Consider the following 22,999-nt stretch of genomic DNA (forward strand, 5'->3'; position numbering starts at 1 on the left):
GGTTCTTTGGATAATAAGAGTCTCACAGACGTTCCTGTCCTGGCTGGAATCACAGACCTCAGATCTCAGCCTCTTGAGTAGCCAGGATTACAGACTTGACCCATGGCATCCAACTAGTAAGCAAGTTTTGTGATCATGACTTGGAGCAGCAGTTGAACCCCTATATCTATTCTTGACTATTTTGAGCTTAATCTGTCCTCACTGTTTCTTTAAACATCGTCAAGAAGGTTTTCTTCTTTCTGTGCTCTTCCTCCAACACTTCCGAGCCGCCTGCTTTGGCAGAGGAGTGGACAAAATCTAAATCCAGAGGATTTTGTTCCTCTTTGTTTTTTCCCACAGTGGACGAATTACCTTTATAGTATTCTCTATGTCTTTATTCTTTTTTCCCCCCACTTTCTATGTCTTTATTCTATATTGCAAAGTTCTTAGTTCCAAACAGACAAACTCCCCCTTCCTCTTAGAAAAGAAAAAATGTTGAATATACAGTTTGGTTGAATATAATATAGACTGTAATGTTAAATACCTCTCAGCCTCTCTCTAGCACACCATTTCAATAAAAAAGTATATAAAGGAGTCAGTTTTCTTGGGTTGCTAGGTAATAAGTCTTCATAAATTCTGTTTTAAGTCTTGACATTATTCACAAAAGCAGAAGATAAAAAACATGTCTGCATTTTCCTACTAGTATTATTATGCAAATACTTGAGATGGAACAAAATTGGCTGTTTCAATGTGGAGAAAACTTGAATAAATCTCCTGAGCCATTCCAAAGATGCATGTCGACTCCAGTGTGGTTTCTTGGGCTTGTAGAGTAGTGTGCAGTAATAAAGAGTGACTCAGGCTCAGAAATGGTAGTAAAGAGAAAAGGAAGAAAAGCAACAGCTAAGACAAGTGGGAAAAACCATTGCCCAAGCCTGCCCAAGCTCTGTGAACAGCCTTACATGTTCTGAAGCCTGTAAGGAAAACTAGACACCGTGCTGTTTTACAAACCTATTTTACAAATCTAGGCAAAATTAAAGGTCCTCCTGTTTGATCTGCATGGTGATGTGGTGTCCTTTTTGACAGGGCCTAAGCACGGATGTGGTGGGTATGTGAGCGGTTCCCAGGGAAGCTTGGTGTCCCCCGATTCAGATTCCAACGGAAGATACGACAAGGGTCTGAACTGCATATGGTTCATTACTGCACCTGACAACAAGCTGATCAACCTCACCTTCAATACCTTTGTTCTGGAGCACTCATCCTCTTTGGGCAGATGTGCTTATGATTATGTAAAGGTAAGACTGTATTACGTTGGCAGAATCTGCAGGCCCCAGCCTTCTAGTTTTTGTCCTATGGGAAGTCTTTCTGCTTTGAGCCATCAGTGATGGAACAATCAGGATACAGATGTTATATTCTCATTATCAGGTTATTCTTTAATAAGGATAAGTTTTTAAAAAATACATGTTCAATGGGTGCCAATAGCTCACACCTGTCATCCTTGCTACTTGGGAGGTTAAGATCAGTGTTGAAGTTCATTCCATGGGAATGTGAAGTCTGATCAGAAAATGAAAGGGTGGCACATGCAAATCTACCAGGAACACTTCAGGAGAGCAAACATGGATGTGCTAACAGATGCATTCGATACAGGCGTGGAGCACTGTATGGCTGTGTAGCTCAGTGCTAGAATACCTGCCTAGTATGTGCAGTACACTGAGTCTTATCCTCATCACTGCAAAAAGTAGGGGGTAGAGAGGAGATTGGGGAAGGGTGACTAGGAGAGAAGGCCTGCCGGCTCCTGTTCTATGTTCGACTCTGCTTAGCTCTGGAGTAACTGAAAGTGTCTTTACTAAAGGATACACTGCCATCTAGTGGCCCATGTGTTTTACTTTTTTATTTTGGAAGTGAATAATCATTTTTAGCATTCAAACAACCAGGATTGTGGCTGTGCCCAAGTCTCTGAAACAGTATAGTCCTGGTATGCATTCAGGACACACACAGACCCAATTTCAGTGAAATTTAAGATAATGAAGCTTCCTTAGATGCTGTTTTCTACTGAAGTGTGTAGAAGTAGTCCAATCTCTCGTTTCTGGGTGTTGAGGACACCAAAGCAAATTATTGAAAGTCTGCCCACCTGTGGGACTTCACATTATTGTGGAGGGGGGGGAGATGAGAAAAGAAAATAGACAATCGATAAGATATGCTTTATTCTACTGTAATGAAAGGAGTTGATATTGAGGGAAGACATCCCTGGCTACAGTTGGCTTCTGTGAGCTGAGGTCTCGTGACAAGTAGTTGGATCATCTGCAAGGGCAGATTCCTTGGCTAGAGTTCCTCCTGGACTGCAGGACTGTAGGAAGCAGTGACTGAGGGGCTAAGAGGGGGTGCAGGCCAATGAGTGAGCAAGTAGATAAGAATTGAGAGCAGAAAGGCCTGAGCTCTGGAGAAGAGCACACTGGATTAGGCCTTGAAGGCTGCTGTTAAGGTCTGCACAGACAGGATTGAAAGCAGTTAGGCAGCTCCTGGGCAGACTTCATGCTCTCCGTAGCATCTGGCTGATGTTTTAATAACAGACTAAGAGCAGAATCAGGAAGCCAGAGAGAGAGATGGGTGGGGGAAGAGAGACTTGAATAAGAATCAGTAGAGGGCTGGGAAGGTGGCTCAGTGGTAGAGCGCTTGCCTTGCATGCCTGAGGCCCTGGGTTCGATTCCTTAGCACCATATAAACAAAAAGAAAAAAGCCGGAAAGTGGTGCTGTGGCTCAAGTGGTAGAGCGCTAGCCTTGAGCTGAAGGGCTGAGGGACAGCGCCCACGCCCAGAGTTCAGGCCCCACGACCAGACCCCCCCAAAAAAAATAAATAAAAAATTCAGTAGAAGCAAAGCTAGAAATGGACCTGATGACTCCAATAATAGATTGTTTTTTAAATTACTTCACTGGAAGGAAAAATATATATTCAGGATAATAGCAGGTTGTACCTAAATCACTATAATATGAATCCTATTATCTTTTAAAATTAATTCACCTTTTGGTCATGCATGGTGGCACATGCCTGAAATCCCAGCCTTGGAGAGGTGGAATTAAGTTCATGAGTTCCAGACCAGCGTAGGCTACAAAGCAAGACAAAACAAATGAAACAAAAATTCCCAAATGTATAAGAACATCAACCCAAAGATCCCTAATCATAACTTACAGTGACTTCCTATCTAATGTACTGTAAAAATGTGCATATGAGACCTCACAAACTTCATTTTTTCAGATATTTGATGGGGAGAATGAACATGCAGACTTGGCTGGGACATTCTGTGGTTCTACTGTACCTGCTCCTTTTATCTCTTCTGGTAAATTCCTTACAATTCAATTCGTCAGTGACCTATCCTTGGAGAGAGATGGATTTAATGTGACATACACTTTTGTGGACAGTGAGTATATTGAGAGACTTTTACAAATATATTATCAAATACATTTATGTTATTCACTGAATAAACATAATCCAGAGTGTGGCTGGAAATGTGGCTTGGTCGTAGAGTGCTTGCCTACCATGCATGAAGCCCTGGGTTCGATTCCTCAATACCACATACACAGAAAAAGCTGGAAGTTGCACTGTGGCTCAAGTGGTAGAGTGCTAGCCTTGAGCAAAAGAAGCTCAGGCCCTGAGTTCAAGCCCCAGGCCTGACCAAAAAAAAAAAAAAAAAAAGGAGACTTACTATATATTTAAATTCAACATCATTTCCAGAACTTAATGGCAGTTAATATCTTAGTTGGTTACTTAAACATCCGTTACCCCATTTAATCTGTCGTCAAACTTTGGCATGGTCTTTCGTCAGAGATGTATATCCCAAATCTTTAACAGAATAGTGTCAGGTATATCTCAAATCCTCAATAGAATGGTGTAAGTATATCTCAAGTGCTTAGCAGAGTAGGATCATGTAGGCTTACTTCCTGTAGAGCAGCAGGAGAAAAGAAGGCAGAATTTTAAGGATCGTGTCTATAAATGACAAATAAAACATCTCCTACTTTGCTTCTTTCTTCCCTTCCCAGTGCCTTGTGGCGGAACATATAATGCAACTTGGATTCCACAAAGTCTTTCATCACCCCACTTATCCACCCCCAGCTTCCCATTCTCCATGTGCACGTGGGTTATCCAGGCCCCGCCACAGCAGCAGGTGAAGATCACCGTGGATGCCTTGAAGCTGCTCTCCCCGGACTGCGAGCAGAACTACTTACAGCTCCAGGACTCGCCGCAGGTAACAGTGACAGGCCCTCCCAATTGCAAACCACATACCATCTCAGTTCCGTCCCGCATCCTGTCTCAGCAGTATACAGATCTCCCCAACTCACATCTTGGGTGAGTCTGGAACCTGTAGGACAGGAGACTTCAAATGTCCCGTTTCTAAGGCTATCTGGGTATCATACCTGGGGTGCACTAGGAGAGAGTGAGTCCCACACACAGGCCACACCCATGATCAGCTGATCTGTGCAGAGGATGAATCAAAGGGATCCACGTGGGAATCCAGATTGGCTAGGCGACCCTTAGACACCTGCTCAGTCAGAATGCAGTTAATGTGCTATAAGAGAAAAAGAAATTGATGGGGGGGGAGGGAGAGGGAGAGATATGAGTCTTAATTACCCATGGTGGGGTCACTAGGAGACAGCTTGGATGTAAGTGCGCCAAGATTCAAAGGTCTGAGCATCCTCGTCCCGTGGGTAGGGGCTGGACTAATGAGGTGATGACATTACCCAGGAAATGTATACAGTGGGCATTCCTTATTCCAAGAATGCCATGTACAGACTCCCAGAGTGCTCTCTGTCTCCTCCTCCATGGTAAATCTGGGAGTTCCCACTTCTCCCTGTTCTGTTGGGGGAGATAAAAAATTTGGTTTGGATAGTTCTCCGATGTTCAGAGTGCATGGTAGACACCAGCTATGCTGAATTTGGGGAAAATCTGAAACACTGGGATATGTCCTAGGTCTCCCTATGGTAGCCAAGACAGTAGGTTGTCACCACTACATAGACAGAGGTTTTCAGGACAAAATTCCTATTTCCAGCCAGGCCCTGGTGACTCACACCTAGCTAGGATTCTAGCTAATCAGCAGGCTGAGATCGGAGGATTGCTTCAGAAGCTAGCTGGAGCAGCAAAGTTATCATCAGTTAACCCCCAGAAAACTGGAAGTGGAGCTGTGGTTCAATGTGGTAGAACACTCTCAGTGAGCACAAAAAGCTCAGGGACAGCACCCAGGCCCCAAGTTCAAACTCCATGACTGGCAACAACAACAACAAAATTCCTGTTCCCTAGTGATAAACTCATCAGAAGAACCATAGCCAATTGGATAAGGCAAAGTTCTTTTCATTTCCCTCTGGCTTTATGAAGCTGAAAGAATGTGATCAGAGCAGGTTCCTCATCTGACCACAAAAGGCTGTGGGCAGGGTATAAGACAACTCTGGGACACAGCCTCAAATACAACTCGATATTTGTCCCAACAGAATAAAATGTCCCTAGATGATTAAAGAAAAGGAAAGGAAACAAGTCTTCAGTCTTGGATAGTTTGGAAGGAAAGATAACAACAAACAGAAGGAGAGGCTGGGGGAACGTGGAAATGAAGCCATAGTTGGAAGGTCGTGAAGGCATTATCAGATGGAGGTGGATATAGACCTTGGGGTGGACAGTCATGGCAGGAAGAGACGTTCATCGCAGGGGTTAAGAAGTTTGAAGTGAGGATGTTTAATGAGCTGTCTTCCAAAACACTCAACTCTCTAAGGGGTCAGAAAAGAACTGGGGTGCAGAAAACAACTAATAGCTAAGCAACCACAAGTAAGTGAAGGGAATATAACTAGGAGGAAAGGAGAAGGGTCTGAGCGTCTCTGTGGACACATTGGTGGATAGATGCTAAAATGTGGGACAGGGCGAAACTTTGCTCATCCATTCCACCACCCCGGCACTCTCCACTGTAAAGACTGGTACCAGAATGGCCTCCTCCAGCCAGAGCCCCAGCACAAGTGGAGAGGCTTGGATGTGGTTATCAATGTCGTTGGTTTTCAGAAGATACAGATGGAGTCAGGATGGAGCATGTGTAGATGCACAAGTCCATAATAGCTGTTTTCAGTTGATGGGGGGGGGGCAGAGGGGTGCTCAGAAGGTGTTGGGAACTACAGGTGTTAGAGACACATGCGTGGTTGAGGGACTGTTGATGTCCTGGCTAGTACCATTTGGTTCTGTGAAGGAATTGATAAGTATTTGGTGGCATTTACCCAAGGCTTTCAAGAAGTGATGAGGGCCGGGTGCTGGTGGCTCAGGTCCATAATCCTAGCTACTCAGGAGGCTGAGATCTGAGGATCAAGGTTCAAAGCCAACTTGGGCAGGAAAGTCCATGAGACACTTATTTCCAATTAACCACCTGAAAACTGGAAGTGGCACTGTGGGTCAAGTGGTAGAGCACTCTCCTTGAGCTGAAGAGCTCAGGGACAGGAACCAGGCCCAGAGGTCAAGCCCCATGACCACCATCACCAATAAAACAAAAACAAGAAGTGATAGGTGTTGCCCCAGTGTTTCAGAAGGGTTGGGACTGCATGCAAGGCACAAGCCTACTTGGGGATTCACAGGAGTGCGCATGCTCTCAGGAGCTAGGACTAGATGAGGTGATTGGCCTTGGGTTAGTCCAACTCAATAGCTACTGCTTTCACTCAATGGCTAGTGTGCTACCACCTTAGCCATGGCTTCAACCCCTGAAATAATTCTTTTTTGTTCTGTTCCTAGGGCTTGAACTCAGGCCCTGGGCTCTATCCCTGAGCTTTTTTTGTTGTTGGTGGTGGTGGTTGTGGGGCTTGAACTCTGGGCCTGGGCTCTATCCCTCAGCTCTTCAGCTCAAGGCTAATGCTCTACCACTTGAGCCACAGCACCACTTCCAGTTTTCTGAGTGGTTTATTGGAGGTAAGAGTCTCACGGACTTTCCTGCCTGGGCTGGCTTTGAATCACAATCCTCAGATCTCAGCCTCCTGAATAGCTAGGATTACAGGCGTGAGCCACCAGCACCCACCACCCCCAAGCTTTCTAAACAGCAGGCTAAATGCTCAACCACTTGAGCTACAACTCCACTCCCACTGTGAACAAAGCTGTAGCTGGAAACATTCAAGTGAGGGCCAGTAGCATGGCTCTGCTCCAAACCAAGCCCCAGGCCGCAGCTATGTCATGATGAGACTTCTGGACCTGGCTATTTGGTTTTGACAGAAGCTTTGCTCCGCACCTCCTGTTCTCTGGGAAGCTGGACCCCTGCTCAATTCCAAGGACAGCTGTGGGTCTTGTTCCTGAGTGCTATCCCAACACCACAGCTAGTTTCCATGGACAGGCGTTTAATCCATAGTTATTATGGGGTTTATTTTGCAATATGCATGTTCTCTTCAAAAACGAAGTCTCATGCAATTTGGCTTCCATTTCTTTTCAGAATAATGGGAACTCCAGAATGCAGTTCTGCAGCACCAATGTCTCCACTGTGCCAGCCTTTTATTCTTCCACCCACACTGCAATCGTCCTTTTCAAATCTGAGGTACTGAACAGAGACTCGGAAGTGAGCTTCACCTACCAGCTGGCAGGTGAGCACAAGAATGTCATCCTTATTCTAGAAAAAAAATTAGGTGGTGATTACAGTTATGGTTACAGTGACTCTTGAACAGGCTTGTTAAGAGCCCAAACTCAATATAGTGGTGTACACTTGTAATCCCAGATATTGGGAAGCTGAGGGAAGAGAACTGTTGTCTAGGGAAAGATATGAGACCTCATCTGAAATATAACTAAAGCAAGAAAAGAGAGAGAGAGAGAGAGAGAGGAAGAAGGAAGGAAAAGAAGGAAGGAAAGAAGGAAGGAAGGAGTAATATCAATCAAGATGTATTGTATTCATAATCTGACTTATGAAATTGAAACCTCTTCAAACAGCAATATAATAAAAAGAAAGAGATGAGATTCAAAAAAAAGAAGAAAATGTTATTATAAGTTCTCTCACAGAGAGACACAGAAATAAAAAAAAATACTTTGAAAAAAAAGTTAATGTATATGGAGATGGTGTCATAGTTCTAATATTCTAATGTAAGATCCAGGAAACAGAAAAGCCAAAAATGTTATTGAGAATATGCTCTAATTTATGGAAGATGCCAATCTCCATAGTTAATAAGTCCAATAAGTGTCAAACTAGATATACAAACAAGAAATCCTCTTTTATGTATTGAAGTGAGGTAGAAGAATAAAGACAAAAAGATGTTTCCCTTATTAAAAAAAAAATGAAACAAAGGAGGGACATATACAGGGGGTGGGGGTGGGGAACATGACTTAAGTTGTAGAACATTTACCTAATAAAAAGGTGAGACTCTGAGTTCAAATCCTAGCACCTCCTGCTCCCCTCTCCCTCGAAAATGGCTACTATACCCATAGAGTTCAATGTTCTTGAGAAGAAAGGCCCAATTTAGCAAATGACTAAAGTTGATTTCTTGAAGAAAACTGAATATAAATGTAATGTACTCATGTTTAAAATATACCAATTATTTAATTAATGATCCTTTTGACCATGCACGGAGGGTCATCACTTGTATTTTTATAATAGCTTTATGGGGGTGTGAGGTTCATATCATACAATTTTACCTATTTTGCCCACAGAGCTAATGGCTCTGTGATTTGTAGAATATTCACAAAGCTAAGAATTACTATGCCTTAGGAAATTGTTTTGTAAAATGAGGAGGGGAATGGGGGGGGGGAATGCAGTCAAGAATCCAATGTATGGGGCTGGGCTTAGTGGTAGAGTGCTTGCCTCACCTGCATGAAGCCCTGGGTTCGATTCCTTAGCACCAATAAACAAAAAAAGCTGGAAATGGTGCTGTGGTTCAAGTGGTCGAGTGCTTGCCTTGAGTTGAATTGCTGAGGGACAGCACCCAGGCCCAGAGTTCAAACCGCACGATAGACCAAAAAATAAACAAACAAATAAAAAAGAATCCAATATACATACTACAACATTAAGAAGTGTGAGGGAATAGTAAGGGGAGGGATGGATCAGAATATTGAAAGGCTGACATTGATCAAGATATATTGTATTCATAAATCGCTTTGTTAAATGGCAATTCCTTTGTACATTTAAAAATAATTATAAAAAAATGAAAACCATGGTGCTTTGAAAAGGTTATTTGGTTTTTGTACCTGAAAGCTTGCTTCCAGAAAATACTTTAAGTGATGTTGATATTGTACTTGATTACACCTAAAACTGCCTTTGATTCAAACAAATTTAATTTGACTTTTTTTTTAATGTAAAGGAAACAATAATTAGCCAGTTCAAAGAAATGATTCACTAAATGATTTTAAGAAAAATTCTCATGCAGAACTGTTACTTGGGAGGCAGGTTTTAGTGTCCAAAAAAAAAAAAAAAACAAAGGTTTAAACGTGAGCCACTGATGCCTAAACATGGTCAGAAAAATCCAAAGGTTTCTGGAATATTCTTCTTGGGAAGAAGTGCTGTTTTATGTTCCCCAGGGGTGTTTTAGTGCTAATAGGCACTGGACTGTGTTTGTGCTGGGTGCATCCCTTTCTCATGTCTCATTCAGCTCAAAGGTAGACAGAGGCTGGGTTTGCTTTTCCTAAAGCTTGGCCAAATTTAATAGACTTTCAAGATGCTTCTTGGCACATCGGAGCAACGTTAAATCATTGGATACACTGTTAACTTGATTTCCCCCCCTCTAAGATTGCAACAGAGAATATAACCAGGCCTTTGGCACACTGAAGAGCCCAGGATGGCCAAATAATTACAATGGTGACATGGATTGCACGGTCATTCTCAACGCACCACAGGACCACAACATCTCCCTGTTCTTCCAGTCCTTTGCCCTGGAAGACTCAAATGAATGCTCACACGATTTCTTGGAGGTAATGTGAATCTGCAGATCGTTTAAATGATGTGTGACTTAAATCAATGATAGATGACCTAAAATTTCCTTTTTTTCATCTCTGGCAGGTTTTCTCTTCTGCTAGGTTTTGTTAATGGTTGGTTTTTTGCTTTTGTTTTTTTTTTTTTAAAGCTACTTTTTCTTGGGAGCTGCAAGCATTTTCCCTCTACCACAGGCCTCCTCTGCTTCTTAACACCAGCAACTGTATTCTACCCATTCTCAGCTGACTTGGTCCCTTCTCTGTCTTTCTCAACCACCCAGAGATGCTTCCCTCTCTTCCTCCCACCCTCCTCCCCCCTCTCCCTCCCTCTGTTTTTCTGTTCCTCCTTTGAGGAGATGAGTGGGTACAGAAAGCTGTACCCACCTTCAGTGGAGGTTCCTTCTGTCCCTCAGGGAAGTAGACCCCAAGTCAAGATTACAGCAGGGGCAGGCTGGGCTTTCCAGCATCCTTCCCTGGCTCTCCATTGGGGCCATGACCACTTTAAACATTTAGCAGAATAACCCAACAACAAGCACCCGAATGATCTAGCTCTCTCCCTCTGGCTGCCCTGTAGGTCCTGCAGGAATCTCTCCAGCCTAGTCCAGCCCAGCAAGAGGAACACTGTTCCCAGAGCACCTCTGTGGCTTAAACTTTCAAAGCGAGGCTTCACAAGGGCATGGGGGGGGGGGGGAGTTCGCAAACAAAGGAAAGCAGCACTGATCGGTAGTAATGCGTTCCATTTGTGCACAGCCTGCAGTCATCAGGCCGCTCTCGGGGGTACAGAGAAGCAGAGTAAGAAGGACCCAGGCTGGGGGACTGAACTGACTAGGGTGCCTATCTACCCTCTAGCCAACTTTTTCCTGTTGTAAGGCTGGGAGATGGAAAGGGAAAACAATAGTCAGAAATTGTATCGATTTATCGCAATGTTTCCTTCTTCCACACAGAACACCCCCTTGTCTTGAACTTTGTGTAATGCATTGTGTATTGCCACTTTATATTTTTCATTTAAGCAAAACATACACACACTCCTCCTCTACATTTCTAGAATTTACTTTGTAGTCTTTTTAAAAGTTTCCTCCAAAGCAAAGATGGTAGGATCTTAGCACATTACTATATTAAGACATGTCCTTGAGCTGTGAGCTGGTGGCTCATGCCTGTAATCCTAGCTATTCAGGAGGCTGAGATCTGAGGATCGCGGTTCAAAGCCAACCCGGGCAGGAGAGACCGTGAGACTCCTATCTCCAATAAAAACCACCAGAAAACCGGAAGTGGCGCTGTGTTAAAGGCGTAGAGCCTTGAGCACAAAGAGGCTCAGGGATAGCACACAGGCCCTGAGTTCAAGCCCCAGAACAGGCCACAAAACAACACACAAACATGTCCTTGGTGCTTTGATTGTTATAGGTTATTCAATATTGTTGGATGCAAATGGTTGTTGATCTACAGTGTGACCATTTCTCCCTTTCCAAGAGCTGGTGACTTCAGCATATAGTTTTAGAAAATCCTTCATTATTAACTACATAAAAACACAAAGCATAAGCAAAAGCCACCCAAGTTCCCTTAATGTGCAGCTATGGTAAGTGGAAGAAGTTATATATATAATACGAGCACAATAATTAAGGAACTCATTGTTTGCAGATAAGAAACGGAGGTGACAACAGCTCCCCATTAATCGGCAAGTATTGTGGAACCCTAGTGCCGAACCCTGTCTTCTCTCATCGGAATAAACTGTATCTGAGGTTTAAGAGCAACAGCGACATTTCTAACCATGGCTATGAAATCCTCTGGACCTCATCACCCTCCGGTGAGACACTCACACTCAGTTATTGGATGTGATGGTGGTAGGAGAGATGAAAGGTTTATCTCCAGTTGCCCGTGACTCAGGCCTGTAATCCTTGCAACTCAGGAGGCTGAGATGTGAGGATTGCTGTTCAAAGCCAGTGTAGGAAGGAAAGTTTGTGACTTTTCTCTCCACTTAACCACCAAAAAAGCTGGGACTGATACTGGGGCTCAAGTGGTAGAGTGCTAGTCTTGAGCACAGTATACATATATGTGTGTTTGTAGATACGTGTGTGTGTGTGTGTGTGTGTGTGTGTGTGTGTGTGTGTGTATGGTCTAAAGAATTTAGAATTCTCATATAAATTCTATTTTGTCAGGCTTTTGATCTAGTCAGCCAGAGTAGTTCTCTGACAACTACTGAGTATCTCCCTGTCCTTTCTGGCAGCCCTGAGAATTGGCAGTCTAGGGAAGTAAAGACCTATTTTGGTTGACTATTTCTTCAATAACTAAAGGGCATTTTAGTCATGGCAATAGCTTTAACCCAAGAGAGGAAGAGCACGTTTATGAAAATGTCCCCAGACATCTGAAAAAAACTGTAAAATAAAATTGGTAGAAGAGAATCTAGTCTGTCCTGTAGATAGCTCATCTCCCACCTGTGTTTCCTTTCTGTGTCTACAGTTTGCAAAGGACAGCTGTGGGGACAGCCATGATAGGCAGGGACAGAGTGGGTAGGGGCCATGAACAAGAGCGCAGTCCAGAGAAGGAAGGAGAGCAGGAGGCTGCCTCTGTGTTTCTTGCAGAGTCTCAGCCACTAGGGACAGGAAAAGCAGCCTCATGGCAAAAGGTAGTGTGTCCATCCAGTTGTATGCATTCAGTGTTCCCCGATCAAGCTGGTGACCATCCATCATTTCCTTGCAGGCTGTGGGGGAACTCTTTATGGAGATGCTGGTTTGCTCACCAGCCCTGGCTTTCCTAGCACATATCCCAACAACACTCACTGCGAATGGACTGTCTTTGCTCCTTCTGGAAGGCCCCTCACCATCAGCTTTGACCCCGTCATCATCGACGACCCAGGAAACTGTATCCAGAACTACCTCATCCTCTACAATGGACCTGATGTAAATTCGCCACCCTTTGGGCCATACTGTGGAGCCGTGAGTGCAACCTTTTTCAATACACACTTGTTGGTTTTAAACAATGATACTCACTTCCTATGGAATTCTAAAGGCAGATACTTGCAATGTACAAAAATTACAAAGCCTTTGGGGGCTGGGAAAGTGGCTCAGTAGAGCGCTTGCCTCACATGCATGAGGCCCTGGGTTCGATTCCTCAGCACCACATAAGCAAAAAGAAAAAAAGCCAGAAGTGGAGCTGTGGCTCAAGTTGTAGAGCACTAGCCTTGAGCTGAAGAGATGAGGGACAGTGCCCAGGCCCAGAGTTCAGGCCCCACAACTGAACCTCCCCTCCCCCCACCAAAAATACAAAGCCTTAAGCAAATCTAGTTTCTCACTTTCTCTGCTGGGAGCAGGTGCGCCACCTAGTGTAAATGTGTTAAATTACGACTAATCCAATTGTAGGCTGCCTTAGGGATCCATCACCTACGGAGTTAGTTAGCATTAGGAGCTTCCGGTTCTCATGAAAACCTGAACCTTCCGGTCAGAATGTCTAAGGGCGGTAAGATATAGATTAAAAAAAAAAAAAAACCTCTTTGTGTGATCTCACCTCATCACCCATAGTTGAATACTTGTACTCACTTGTAGATACACAGAACAGAACCGTAGAAAATTTGGACACCTGGCTGCCTTTCATCTACTGTTTCTGAAAGTTCGTTGAAGAAACAGTGGCTAGCAGTTTGATTGTTTTTGCAAAGTTCTGATAGGTCCTTAAGCATCAAGTAAGACCCTGACACTCATGCAGGATTGTGGGTGCATGCCCTTTCTACCCTCTCATTTTGTAAAACCATCACTTTCCTGGGGGAGCTGTCAGGTGAATGTGGCTGGCCGGAGGTCACTCAGGCCTTCTGACCAACATGGTCAAGGATGATACAGATGGAAAGTGATTTCTTTTTCAGCACTATCAGAAAGTAGATCAGAATATATATATTTTTTAAGCTGGGCACTGGTAGTTCAAGTCTGTAATCCTAGCTACTCATGCAGGATCTCAGTTCAAAGCCAGCCTGGGGAGGAAAGTCCATGAGACTCTTATCTCCAGTTAACCACCAGAAAACCAGAAGTGGAGCTGTGGGCCAATATGGTAGAGCACTAGCTTTGAGCTCTGACCCCACAATCGACCCCCCGCCCCTGCCAAAAAAGAAAAAAAATGAACAGGATATTTTCACTATTCCAAAAAGAGACCAGATGGCCTTCAACCTTCCACGCTGCCCTCTCCCCCCGCCTACCTCCCCACACATAATTTCCCACAGCCTTTATTCTACATTAATTCCTGGCAGGATTACTTCTAGAAATATGTTCAGCTTCACTGTACATTCTACAGAGGTTCCTTATGCAGTATATATTGTTAACCAGGCTACCCTGTTTAACAAAAATGTTTAAAATTTAGGGCAGCGTGACTTACACCTTTTCCCCCCTCTGTTTTAGGACACGAGCATAGCTCCGTTCGTGGCTTCCTCAAATCGGGTCTTCATAAAGTTCCATGCTGAGTACGCCACGCGTCCGTCTTCATTCCGGCTCAGGTGGCAAAGCTGAAGGGGAAAGGTATGGGTTTGCTCCTTGCTTGGACTGACCCTCAGAGCCATCGGGCACCACACTGGACAGAACTCCGCCACCCTGGCTGTGGAGCCCTGCCCCAAGACCTGGAACAAGGCTGCTGCCAGCCCTTCCCCAGAGCAGCCCGGTCACCGCTCACGGAATCAGCGCTCACACGATCAGCTGGCACACAAGGCTTTCCTGCAATGCCGGGTCTGACTCCTTTGAGCATGGCTGTGCATGGTCTCCTTACTTTCTAAGTTTTCAACTGCATTTTTTTTAAAAAAATTCTTAAATGGTTGTCATTAAAAAAAACAGTTAATGATACAATATATGTCTTATTTTCACCAGGGATGCCAAATTGGGGAAATAAACATCATTGGATTATTAATGTTGTATGTATGTGGCAGTCACTCGCTGTCTTTCCCATGGAATTCTTCTTGGCCACAAGGAGCCTTCTCACTGGAGTCCGTTGTGTCCATTTCCCCACTCTTGGTACTCTGTATCATGAACTCCTATAACCCTAGAACATCCCCTTTTCTCTTTGTGTGGGGCTTTTCCTTCCACATTCTCCACACTAAGGACCTTTTTCTTCCTCTTTTTTCTTGCATGTCTACTGTGGACATTTCAGCTCAAATCTATCATAAGCAGGAAATTCTTCTCCCATTTTTGGCTTTCATAGGAAGTTTTATCATCTGATAGCCAATTTGTCACATTAGGTTGTGTGTGTGTGTGTGTGTGTGTGTGTGTGTGTGTGTGTGTATGTGCGTGTGTGTGTGTCTGTGAGTGAGTAGTCACAGGGCCTAGCTCATGCTACACCCCCAAACTTACCTTTTTAAAAAATCTCTATTGTATTAGTTGTGTACATTTAGTCTCTGCTTACTTTTTCAGTTATTATTTTTATCTGTGTATGTGATACTGAGGAATCGAACCCAGGGCCTCATGCATGCTAGGCAAGCACTCTATCACTAAGCCACATTCCCAGCCCAGTCTCTGCTTATTACATTATGTTCTTCAAGGGCAGTTCTCAAGTTCCTTGTGAGGGTTAAGCTGTAAATGGATGGATAAATAAAATGTCTGACAAACATCGCTGCAGTCTTACTGTCACGTCCATTTTGTGTCAATCAGCCCATGAACCGTGATAGGTGGCAAGCGATAGGTAGCAAGGAAGATGAGACTATGTTGTGCTTTCTGTGGCTATCAATAGACACCCAGGATGAAGAGCATCATGGAGGCAAGGATGACAGCAGTTCTACGCAATGGCTTCTAGAATTGCTGAAGTGGACGGAGACCCATCTGTTCTTAAAGTAAATTTAGTATGCATGTTTACTCCTGTACAACCCACCCCTCATATTCCTTCCCCCCTACCAAACATAAGCCCTACTCCCCACAATGCATTGGGGCTTACCTCTACACTTTCCTGTCTTCTCCTGGCCATTGCATGGAATGACCCATATCACCAAAATGCTAGCGCATGCATGCTAGTTTCCACATACCTCATTTAGAGCCCAACCAGTTTCTAGGATTCTACACCAGTCTTAAACCACGTAGTCTCTCCATTCCTCCACTCGGTGGGCCACAGCTTCTACTTTCTATTGCTTGCTTTGCTTTGAATCCTCTGCAGATGAGCATTCAGTGAGTAGCATTTTTACATCACCTTAAAACCCTTTTTGTATTGGAATAACATAGATCTGCAAAACACTGAAAAGATACTACAGAGCGATCTCATGGCCTGGTTACTTAATGTCATCCAAATTTCCAGAACAATTTGGGAATGATTTCTAATAGGTGAATTTCCAATAAAAGGAGAGATCCTTTTACCTGTTGACTTATATTATTAAATAAGCCAGTAACAAGACCAGAACATTGACAATTCTATTACCAGTCAAAATGCTATTGCCAAAACAAAAAATCAAACAAAATCAAAAACATAAAACAACTCCAGGTGGAAACCAGTTTTTTTTTTCATTTCAGTTAATTCATCTTGAGGAAAATCCCCAAGTGTGTTCTTCGATAAAACCTCTAAAAATAACTTCCAACTGATGTTCAAGATATAAATATGGAGGGGACATGCTCTCATGTATATGTATTTGGAGAATCAAATTCTTGGAGAAGCGATATCTTCAGAAATATGTCGCAGTCTTAACACACACTTCTGGGTATTTCTATTCAGGTTAAATAGTGACAGCACCTTTACCCAAGAAAATCACATTCACTTTCAAGTATAAAAAAAGAAAGTAGCTCAGAGGAAATGACTGCACAGACCCACTTGGCCTTTAATACAGGGGTTTCTCAGTCACGGGGTGTTGACGTTGCTTGCATAAGTGAGACAAACCCCAGTGTGTGCATTTGTCCCCAAGGGGACAGAGTTTCAATAGAGCATCACCTCTGTCTATTTTTAGTTTTGCAACACAACATACCAAGTTAAGTAATATCAGATGCTATTTAGGAAGAATTGGAACATTCAATAGTATGTTATCTCTGAAGTTGCCAGACACGCATCTAAGTGAAGGAATGCTCAGATTCTTTTGCACAAGAAAATCCAAGGCTTTCATAAACTTTCCACTGTCTCTAGTAGGACAGAAGTCTTGGCCTTGGAGCCTGTCTTACATGCTGGAATGCCTGTCTAGCAAGCACGAAACTCTGAGTTCAAGCAAGCTCCAGATAAAATAGATACCACAGGAGAGATTCATGCTTTATGTTAGATATGCCAAGTGAAGACTTACTAAGCACAGGAGACTCACTAAATGAAAGGTCTGTATAACATTATTTTGTCATGCTCTAGTGGAATACTAGATAATTTTCTCTGGGAATCATGGTACGTATCTATCATCCCTGCTACTTGGGAAGCAGAGATCAGGAGGATTGCAATTCTAGACCAACTTGGGCAAAAAGTAAGACCCTATCTGATAAGTACAGTTACAAAGAGCTGGGCTCTGTACCTGCCTAGCAAGCATACTGAGTTCAACCCCCCTGTACTGACAAAACAAATTTAAAACATGAGATATTCTCACCTTCAACATTTCTGCTTTGGGGCTGGGAAAGGTGGCTCAGTGGTAGAGCGCTTGCCTTGCATGCATGAGGCCCTGGGTTCGATTCCTCAGCACCACATAAGCAAAAAGAAAAAAAGCCAGAAGTAGCACTGTGGCTCATGTGGTAGAGTGCTAGCCTTGAGCTGAAGAGCTGAGGGACAGAGCCCAGGCCCAGAGTTCAGGCCTCATGACCGGACCCCAAAAAACAAAACAAAACATTTCTGCTTTGATTATTTACATACCAGGAATAGATATGCCAACTTTATGGATGACATTGAACTGAAAAACATAGTAGGATGTAATGAATAGCACCATCAGACACCTGGGAACAGCATGTAATTAGGGGTACATGCAAGATTTTGCTTTTTCATTTAAAAATGAATTGTCAAGGTTCAGAATATGCAAAAAGTTTGACAACATGAGCGATTTGGGAATTTTGTCTAAAAGCAAGTATAACAGGATGCAGCTCTTGAAACCAGAGGGGACTTGTGCTCACTTGGTGCCATCTGAACAACGGCATCTTAAGAGCCCCGACACTGAGAGGTGTGGTTCTCTACGGGGGAGGTTCTGAGGCTATCCAGCAAGTGCACCTATGGAATTGAAGAAAGCAGTGCCAATATTACATAAAGTTGAAAACAAAATGGGGGGGGGGAGAGAATGAGGAAGAGGAAAAGAGGGAGAGGAAGAGAGGCAAAGAGATGGAGAGAGGGAGAGAGAGAAGTGAGAGAGAGGGAGAGAGAAAAGGAGGAGATAGAGAAAGGGGGAGGGAGAGAAAGAGGGAGAGAGACATAGAAAGAGGGAGAGAGGGGGCAAATGAGAGAGAGAGAGAGAGAGGCTAAATCTTTCTACAAGAGGCTCCAGACTAGCCTTCTGTGATGTGGCAATGATTTTTAGGGTGTTTGAGGATTGTCATGATCATTTTCAAGTATAGAAAAATGGAAGTGGGCTTAGTACATTTTCAAATAATTCACCTGAAACAAGAAAAGAAGAAGGAATCCTGGCTAGATGCACATCCAAATGTCATGAATGGATGGAAGGGATCCATGCTTTCTAAGAATGCTCAGGTCTTTCTTGTATCTTTTAGGCCCGGGTGTGGGGGGAAGGGGGGAATACCAGTTGCTCAAAACCAAAAAGCCAGGTGCAAAATCAAACCGAACCAAACCCAAACTCCAAACTCCAAACCCCAAACCCAGCCAGAGGCACCAGCTCCTCTCTTCAGGTGCTCATAATACAGGCTGCAAGCTCCAGCCAGGGCTGACATAGGAATGTCTGCAGAGACGAGTTGTAACTTCTGACAGGTGAGACTGAAAGAAAGAAGTAGGACACTGGTAGCGATTTACTTCTAGATTTCTCAGGGCCTCCATCCCAACTACCGGCCCCCTAGTTACCACAACCTTCCCAGCACTAGAGACCCAGATTCCCTGCTTCCGCCCACACAACAATGCCCTTCCACCAACTCACTGGGCATGCGCTAAAGCTCGTACGCACGCGTAAACCTCCATCCAATCAGTCCCTCAAAACCGAGGACGGGGCGGAGTGGTGAGGTCAATACACGGATACGATTGGTCAGCCTTTAGGAGAGGGAGGAGAAAGCCACATTTTTCTTCAATGGGTGGAGCTTCGCGCGGGAGCCCGGTCTAGTACACGGTTCTCCTAATTTGGGAAGTGTCTGGAGCGGGAGTGGCGTGGCGCTGGGAGGCGAGCGCGCCTGCGCAGAGCGGACGCTGGGACAGGGCGTGTTCCTGGTTTAGGATCCCTGACGGGGTGCGTTCGCTTGTCACCCGAGCGTGAACCCCGAGGACTCCCCACGCCCAGCCTCCGCGGTAAGTGTGGGTGGCGGTGCACCCGGCTTTGCCCTGCGCCCCGACCCCTGCCGGGCTGTGCCCGGAGAGCCCGCGCTCAGTCCCGGCTCTCAGCGCCCGGGTGGGAGGTGACACCCCCTGGGGCACCCCGAGTCCGCGTCCCGGCGCCCACCCGCCCCTCATCGCCCACGGGCTCTGTTGTCGTTTGCTCCAGAACAAACATGTCCAAGTCTCTGAAAAAGTTGGTGGAGGAGAGCCGGGAGAAGAACCAGCCGGAAGTGGACATGAGCGACCGGGGCATCTCCAACATGCTGGACGTCCACGGCTTGTGTAAGTTCCCCCCCAGGGCCTGCTCTGCCCTGCCCGGCCCTGCCCTCCTCGGGGTGCTGGCGAGGGGGTCCGGGGTCGGCAGGGGTCTGCCTGACATCCCGCCCTCCGCAGATCCTCCTCCCTCCCCCGGCGGGATCTTCCTGCGGAAAGTTTGCTGTGCACCACCATTTGTTCTGTTGCAACCGGACAACCATCCTGGGCGTAGAGGATCGGATTATCCTCCACCCCGGGGGCCCCCCAGCTCAGCCACATGCACTGTGTGCACAGATGCCCGTGCTGAATCCACGCCTCTCTGTGCACTTCTTTCCAGAGTTGTTCCTCTCCCTCCTTGGCGTTCTGGGAGAACTTCATGCCATCTGGGTGGATTTCCCACACGCTTTACCTCCTAGCCACTTTATCACTTTAATTTGGGAAGTCTATTTTTTGAATCCTTCCCCTTTTCTCCTTTTCTGGCTTTGGTCCACGAACGAAAATGGTATCTTGAGAACTGTGTGACTAATGGGAATTCTTGGGTTTGCAATGTTTGAAGTTTGTGCCTGGCTCTTACTGGTGGCTGCCGGCTATCATCCCAGTTACCCAGGAGGCTGAGATCTGTTTAATACTAGACCAGGCATAAAAGTCCAAGTGACCCTGATCTCCAATTGTCCACCAAAAACTGGAAGTGGAGCTGCTGCTCAAAGTGGTAGAATGCTAGCCTTGAGCAAAAAAGCTCAGGGACAGTGCCCAGGCCCTGAGTTCAAGCTCCAGGGCCTGTGTCTGTGCTGTGTGCACAGCATGCATGTACACACACACACACACACACACACACACACACACACACACACAAAATTCATAGCTTGTTGACTATTTCTGGATCTTTATCGTTAACTCTTTCTGGTGCTCCAAGCTTTGCCATCTTCCCTTCAGTTTCAGTATTCAGGTGCCACCCATTTTATTGTGTTTCCCTTCTTGTAATCAGGAATTCCAGACTCCAGATTATTTGTACAGGTGGCAACAGTCGGTCCTCTGTAAGAAGTCTGTCTCCCTACTACTCAGGGCCCAACAGTCTTCACTAGGTGTGGATACTCATCTAGTATTGCCAGACTAAAATTTTAAGAAGCCAAAAATCCACATTTTTGTGATTGTTGATTTTTTTTTATTTCACAGCTAATTCCAATATTGGAAAAAAAAACACTTTGTAAGTGCAATGCAGCATGGAAATACAGCATTTTTTTTCAGGTTAAGGCAAGTTTAGTTTGGACTTTGCCTTTACACACTTCTGGCTGTCCATATGTCAGTACTTCGAAATTCCTTGTTGAATTTGGTTTCCCATCCCTGCCATGCTCAATACACGATCTTGCCTGTAGCACTCTTCCTCACAGGCTAGAACAGAGTTTGCTTGAAGAACAGAGTTTGCTTTCTACTTAGTCTTGGAAGAAGTGACTCCATATAATATTTACAAGCTATTTCAGTTCTGCTCCATTATCTCTGAAATGACTTGGCCCATTTTAGAGAAGAAAAAATAGCCACTTGCTTTCTGGTAGAGATGTTTCCGGTATAACACTGTGTGGTAAAAAGCAAGCTCACGCTGAAGTTTTCCCAGAGAAATAGCGGAGGAAGAGCTTCCTTAGAAGATCAGCGGAAGTGAATCTCCTCTGGTTCTGTAGTGTTGGGCCATGGAGGGCTGCATTCTGCTGTCTCCTTGGCCTCTGGGCTTCTTGCAGTCTTCAGGGTTCTAGAACTTTCTTCAGAAGCCCATTCCTTCACTTGGGCTCATCAACCAGCTGTGCATATAATGTTCAATGTATATGTTTTGAAACATTTGATATGGTTACATGAATAATGTGATGTAAGACCCCTCTTATTCCTTTATTTATACAATTTCAGGGGGCTGGGAAGGTGGCTCAGTGGTAGAGCGCTTGCCTTGCATGCATGAGGCCCTGGGTTCGATTCCTCAGCACCATATAATCAGAAAAAAAAAAGCTGGAAGTGGTGCTATGGCTCAAGTGGTAAGTGCTAGCCTTGAGCTGAAGAGCTGAGGGATAGCGCCCAGGTGCAGAGTTCAGGCCCCATGACCGGACCCAAAAAAATACAATTTCACTTGCAGCCTTGAAGTTTTCTATATTATCCTGTGGAGACACAGGGAATGATGAATTCCCACCTACTGAGAATGACCATTTCTTCAGTGTCAAGCTTCGCTTTCATTGTCTTAATTTCTCAGAAGCTAAACAGAAATTCAGCTTTGAAGATAAGGACAGAGGTTTTGTATTTCTTTGAAGCATGTGAAATACCTGTCTTTCTGCTTATGAGAGTTGAGTCTTATCAACAGAGCACTGGAATTCTTTTTTTTTTTTTTTGGGTCTGGTCGTGGGGCCTGAACTCTGAGCCTGGGTGCTGTCCCTCAGCTCTTCAGCTCAAGGCTAGCGCTCTACCACTTGAGCCACGGTGCTACTTCTGGCTTTTTTTCTTTTTGCTTATGTGGTGCTGAGGAATCGAACCCAGGGCCTCAAGCATGCAAGGCAAGCGCTCTACCACTGAGCCACCTTCCCAGCCCCTGGACTTTCTTAGATAGAGTAGGTTACCGTGTGTGTGTGTGTGTGTGTGTGTGTGTGTGTGTGTGTGTGTGTGTGTGTGTGTGATGTATATGTGTGTGCTGGTACTAAGGCTTGAACTCAGGACCTCATGTCTTTGCTTAGCTTTTTCTGCTCAAGGACGATGCTCTATCTACTACTTGAGCCATACCTCCACTTCTGGCTTTTTGCTATTTAATTGGAGATAAGAGTCTCTTCGATTTGTCTGTGAGGGCTGGCTTTGAACCCCAGTCCTCAGGTCTCAGCCTCCTAGGTGGTTACGCTCAAGCTCATCTAGGTGAGCTTTTAGTGACATTTCAGTGTACATACCACAATCTTCTCGATGAGCTTTCTTTTCTCCTTGGGCTAGAGTCAGATGCCAGATAGAGAGACTTTTGTCAGCTCCATGACATCCTAAGGATACTCAGATCCTCTGTGGGAGGAGCTTAAAGCAGTACCTTGGAGTGGGAGAAAGTGAGTTCAAAATCTCATAGCCACTGTGTCACATTGGACAAGCTACTTGACTTCTCTGAGCCTTAAATTCCTCGTCATCAAATAGGAATAAAAATACCACTGGGAGGACCGGCTTAGTGAGAAATGCAATGAAATGTTAGCCAGTCCTGGGGCTTGAACTCAGGGCCTGGGCTTTGTTCCTGAGCCTCTCTGTGCTCAAGGCTGGCACTCTACCACTTGATCCATGGCACCACTCCTGGCCTTTTCTGTGTATGTGGTACTGAGGAATCAAACCCAGGGCTTCATGTGTGCAAGGCAAGCACTCTACCACTAAGCCACATTCTCAGCCCCAAACGTTAACTATTAATATAAATCTCTACTTAATGCAACCAGTTCCAGCAGAGTTAGTTACGTGCATCCAGAATTTAATGTGGTTTATGATACTGAGTCACATATTGGTGTTTTATATGTTGCTTGTTAGAATGTG

At 44.8% G+C, this 22,999-nt stretch overlaps 2 protein-coding genes across 2 annotated transcripts in view; both read left to right on the top strand.

The window, feature by feature from the left end:
• The window catches only part of Cubn (cubilin (intrinsic factor-cobalamin receptor)), a 250,702-nt gene extending 235,965 nt beyond the window's left edge, over nt 1–14,737 (top strand). Inside the window, exons 60-67 of the mRNA XM_013014602.1 lie at nt 1,063–1,271; nt 3,230–3,392; nt 4,012–4,217; nt 7,410–7,557; nt 9,684–9,865; nt 11,501–11,666; nt 12,560–12,795; nt 14,239–14,737. Of these exons, the coding sequence (XP_012870056.1) occupies nt 1,063–1,271; nt 3,230–3,392; nt 4,012–4,217; nt 7,410–7,557; nt 9,684–9,865; nt 11,501–11,666; nt 12,560–12,795; nt 14,239–14,346 (1,418 nt within the window). The 3' untranslated portion in view covers nt 14,347–14,737. The remainder of the gene's footprint in view (nt 1–1,062; nt 1,272–3,229; nt 3,393–4,011; nt 4,218–7,409; nt 7,558–9,683; nt 9,866–11,500; nt 11,667–12,559; nt 12,796–14,238) is intronic.
• A 4,313-nt stretch (nt 14,738–19,050) lies between these two features.
• Nucleotides 19,051–22,999, top strand: part of Rsu1 (Ras suppressor protein 1) — a 164,527-nt gene continuing 160,578 nt past the window's right edge. The window contains exons 1-2 of the mRNA XM_013014768.1: nt 19,051–19,201; nt 19,395–19,510. Of these exons, the coding sequence (XP_012870222.1) occupies nt 19,402–19,510 (109 nt within the window). The 5' untranslated portion in view covers nt 19,051–19,201; nt 19,395–19,401. The remainder of the gene's footprint in view (nt 19,202–19,394; nt 19,511–22,999) is intronic.

The sequence above is a fragment of the Dipodomys ordii genome, unplaced genomic scaffold (assembly GCF_000151885.1).
Source record: "Dipodomys ordii isolate 6190 unplaced genomic scaffold, Dord_2.0 Scaffold24, whole genome shotgun sequence".
Lineage (NCBI taxonomy): Eukaryota > Metazoa > Chordata > Mammalia > Rodentia > Heteromyidae > Dipodomys > Dipodomys ordii.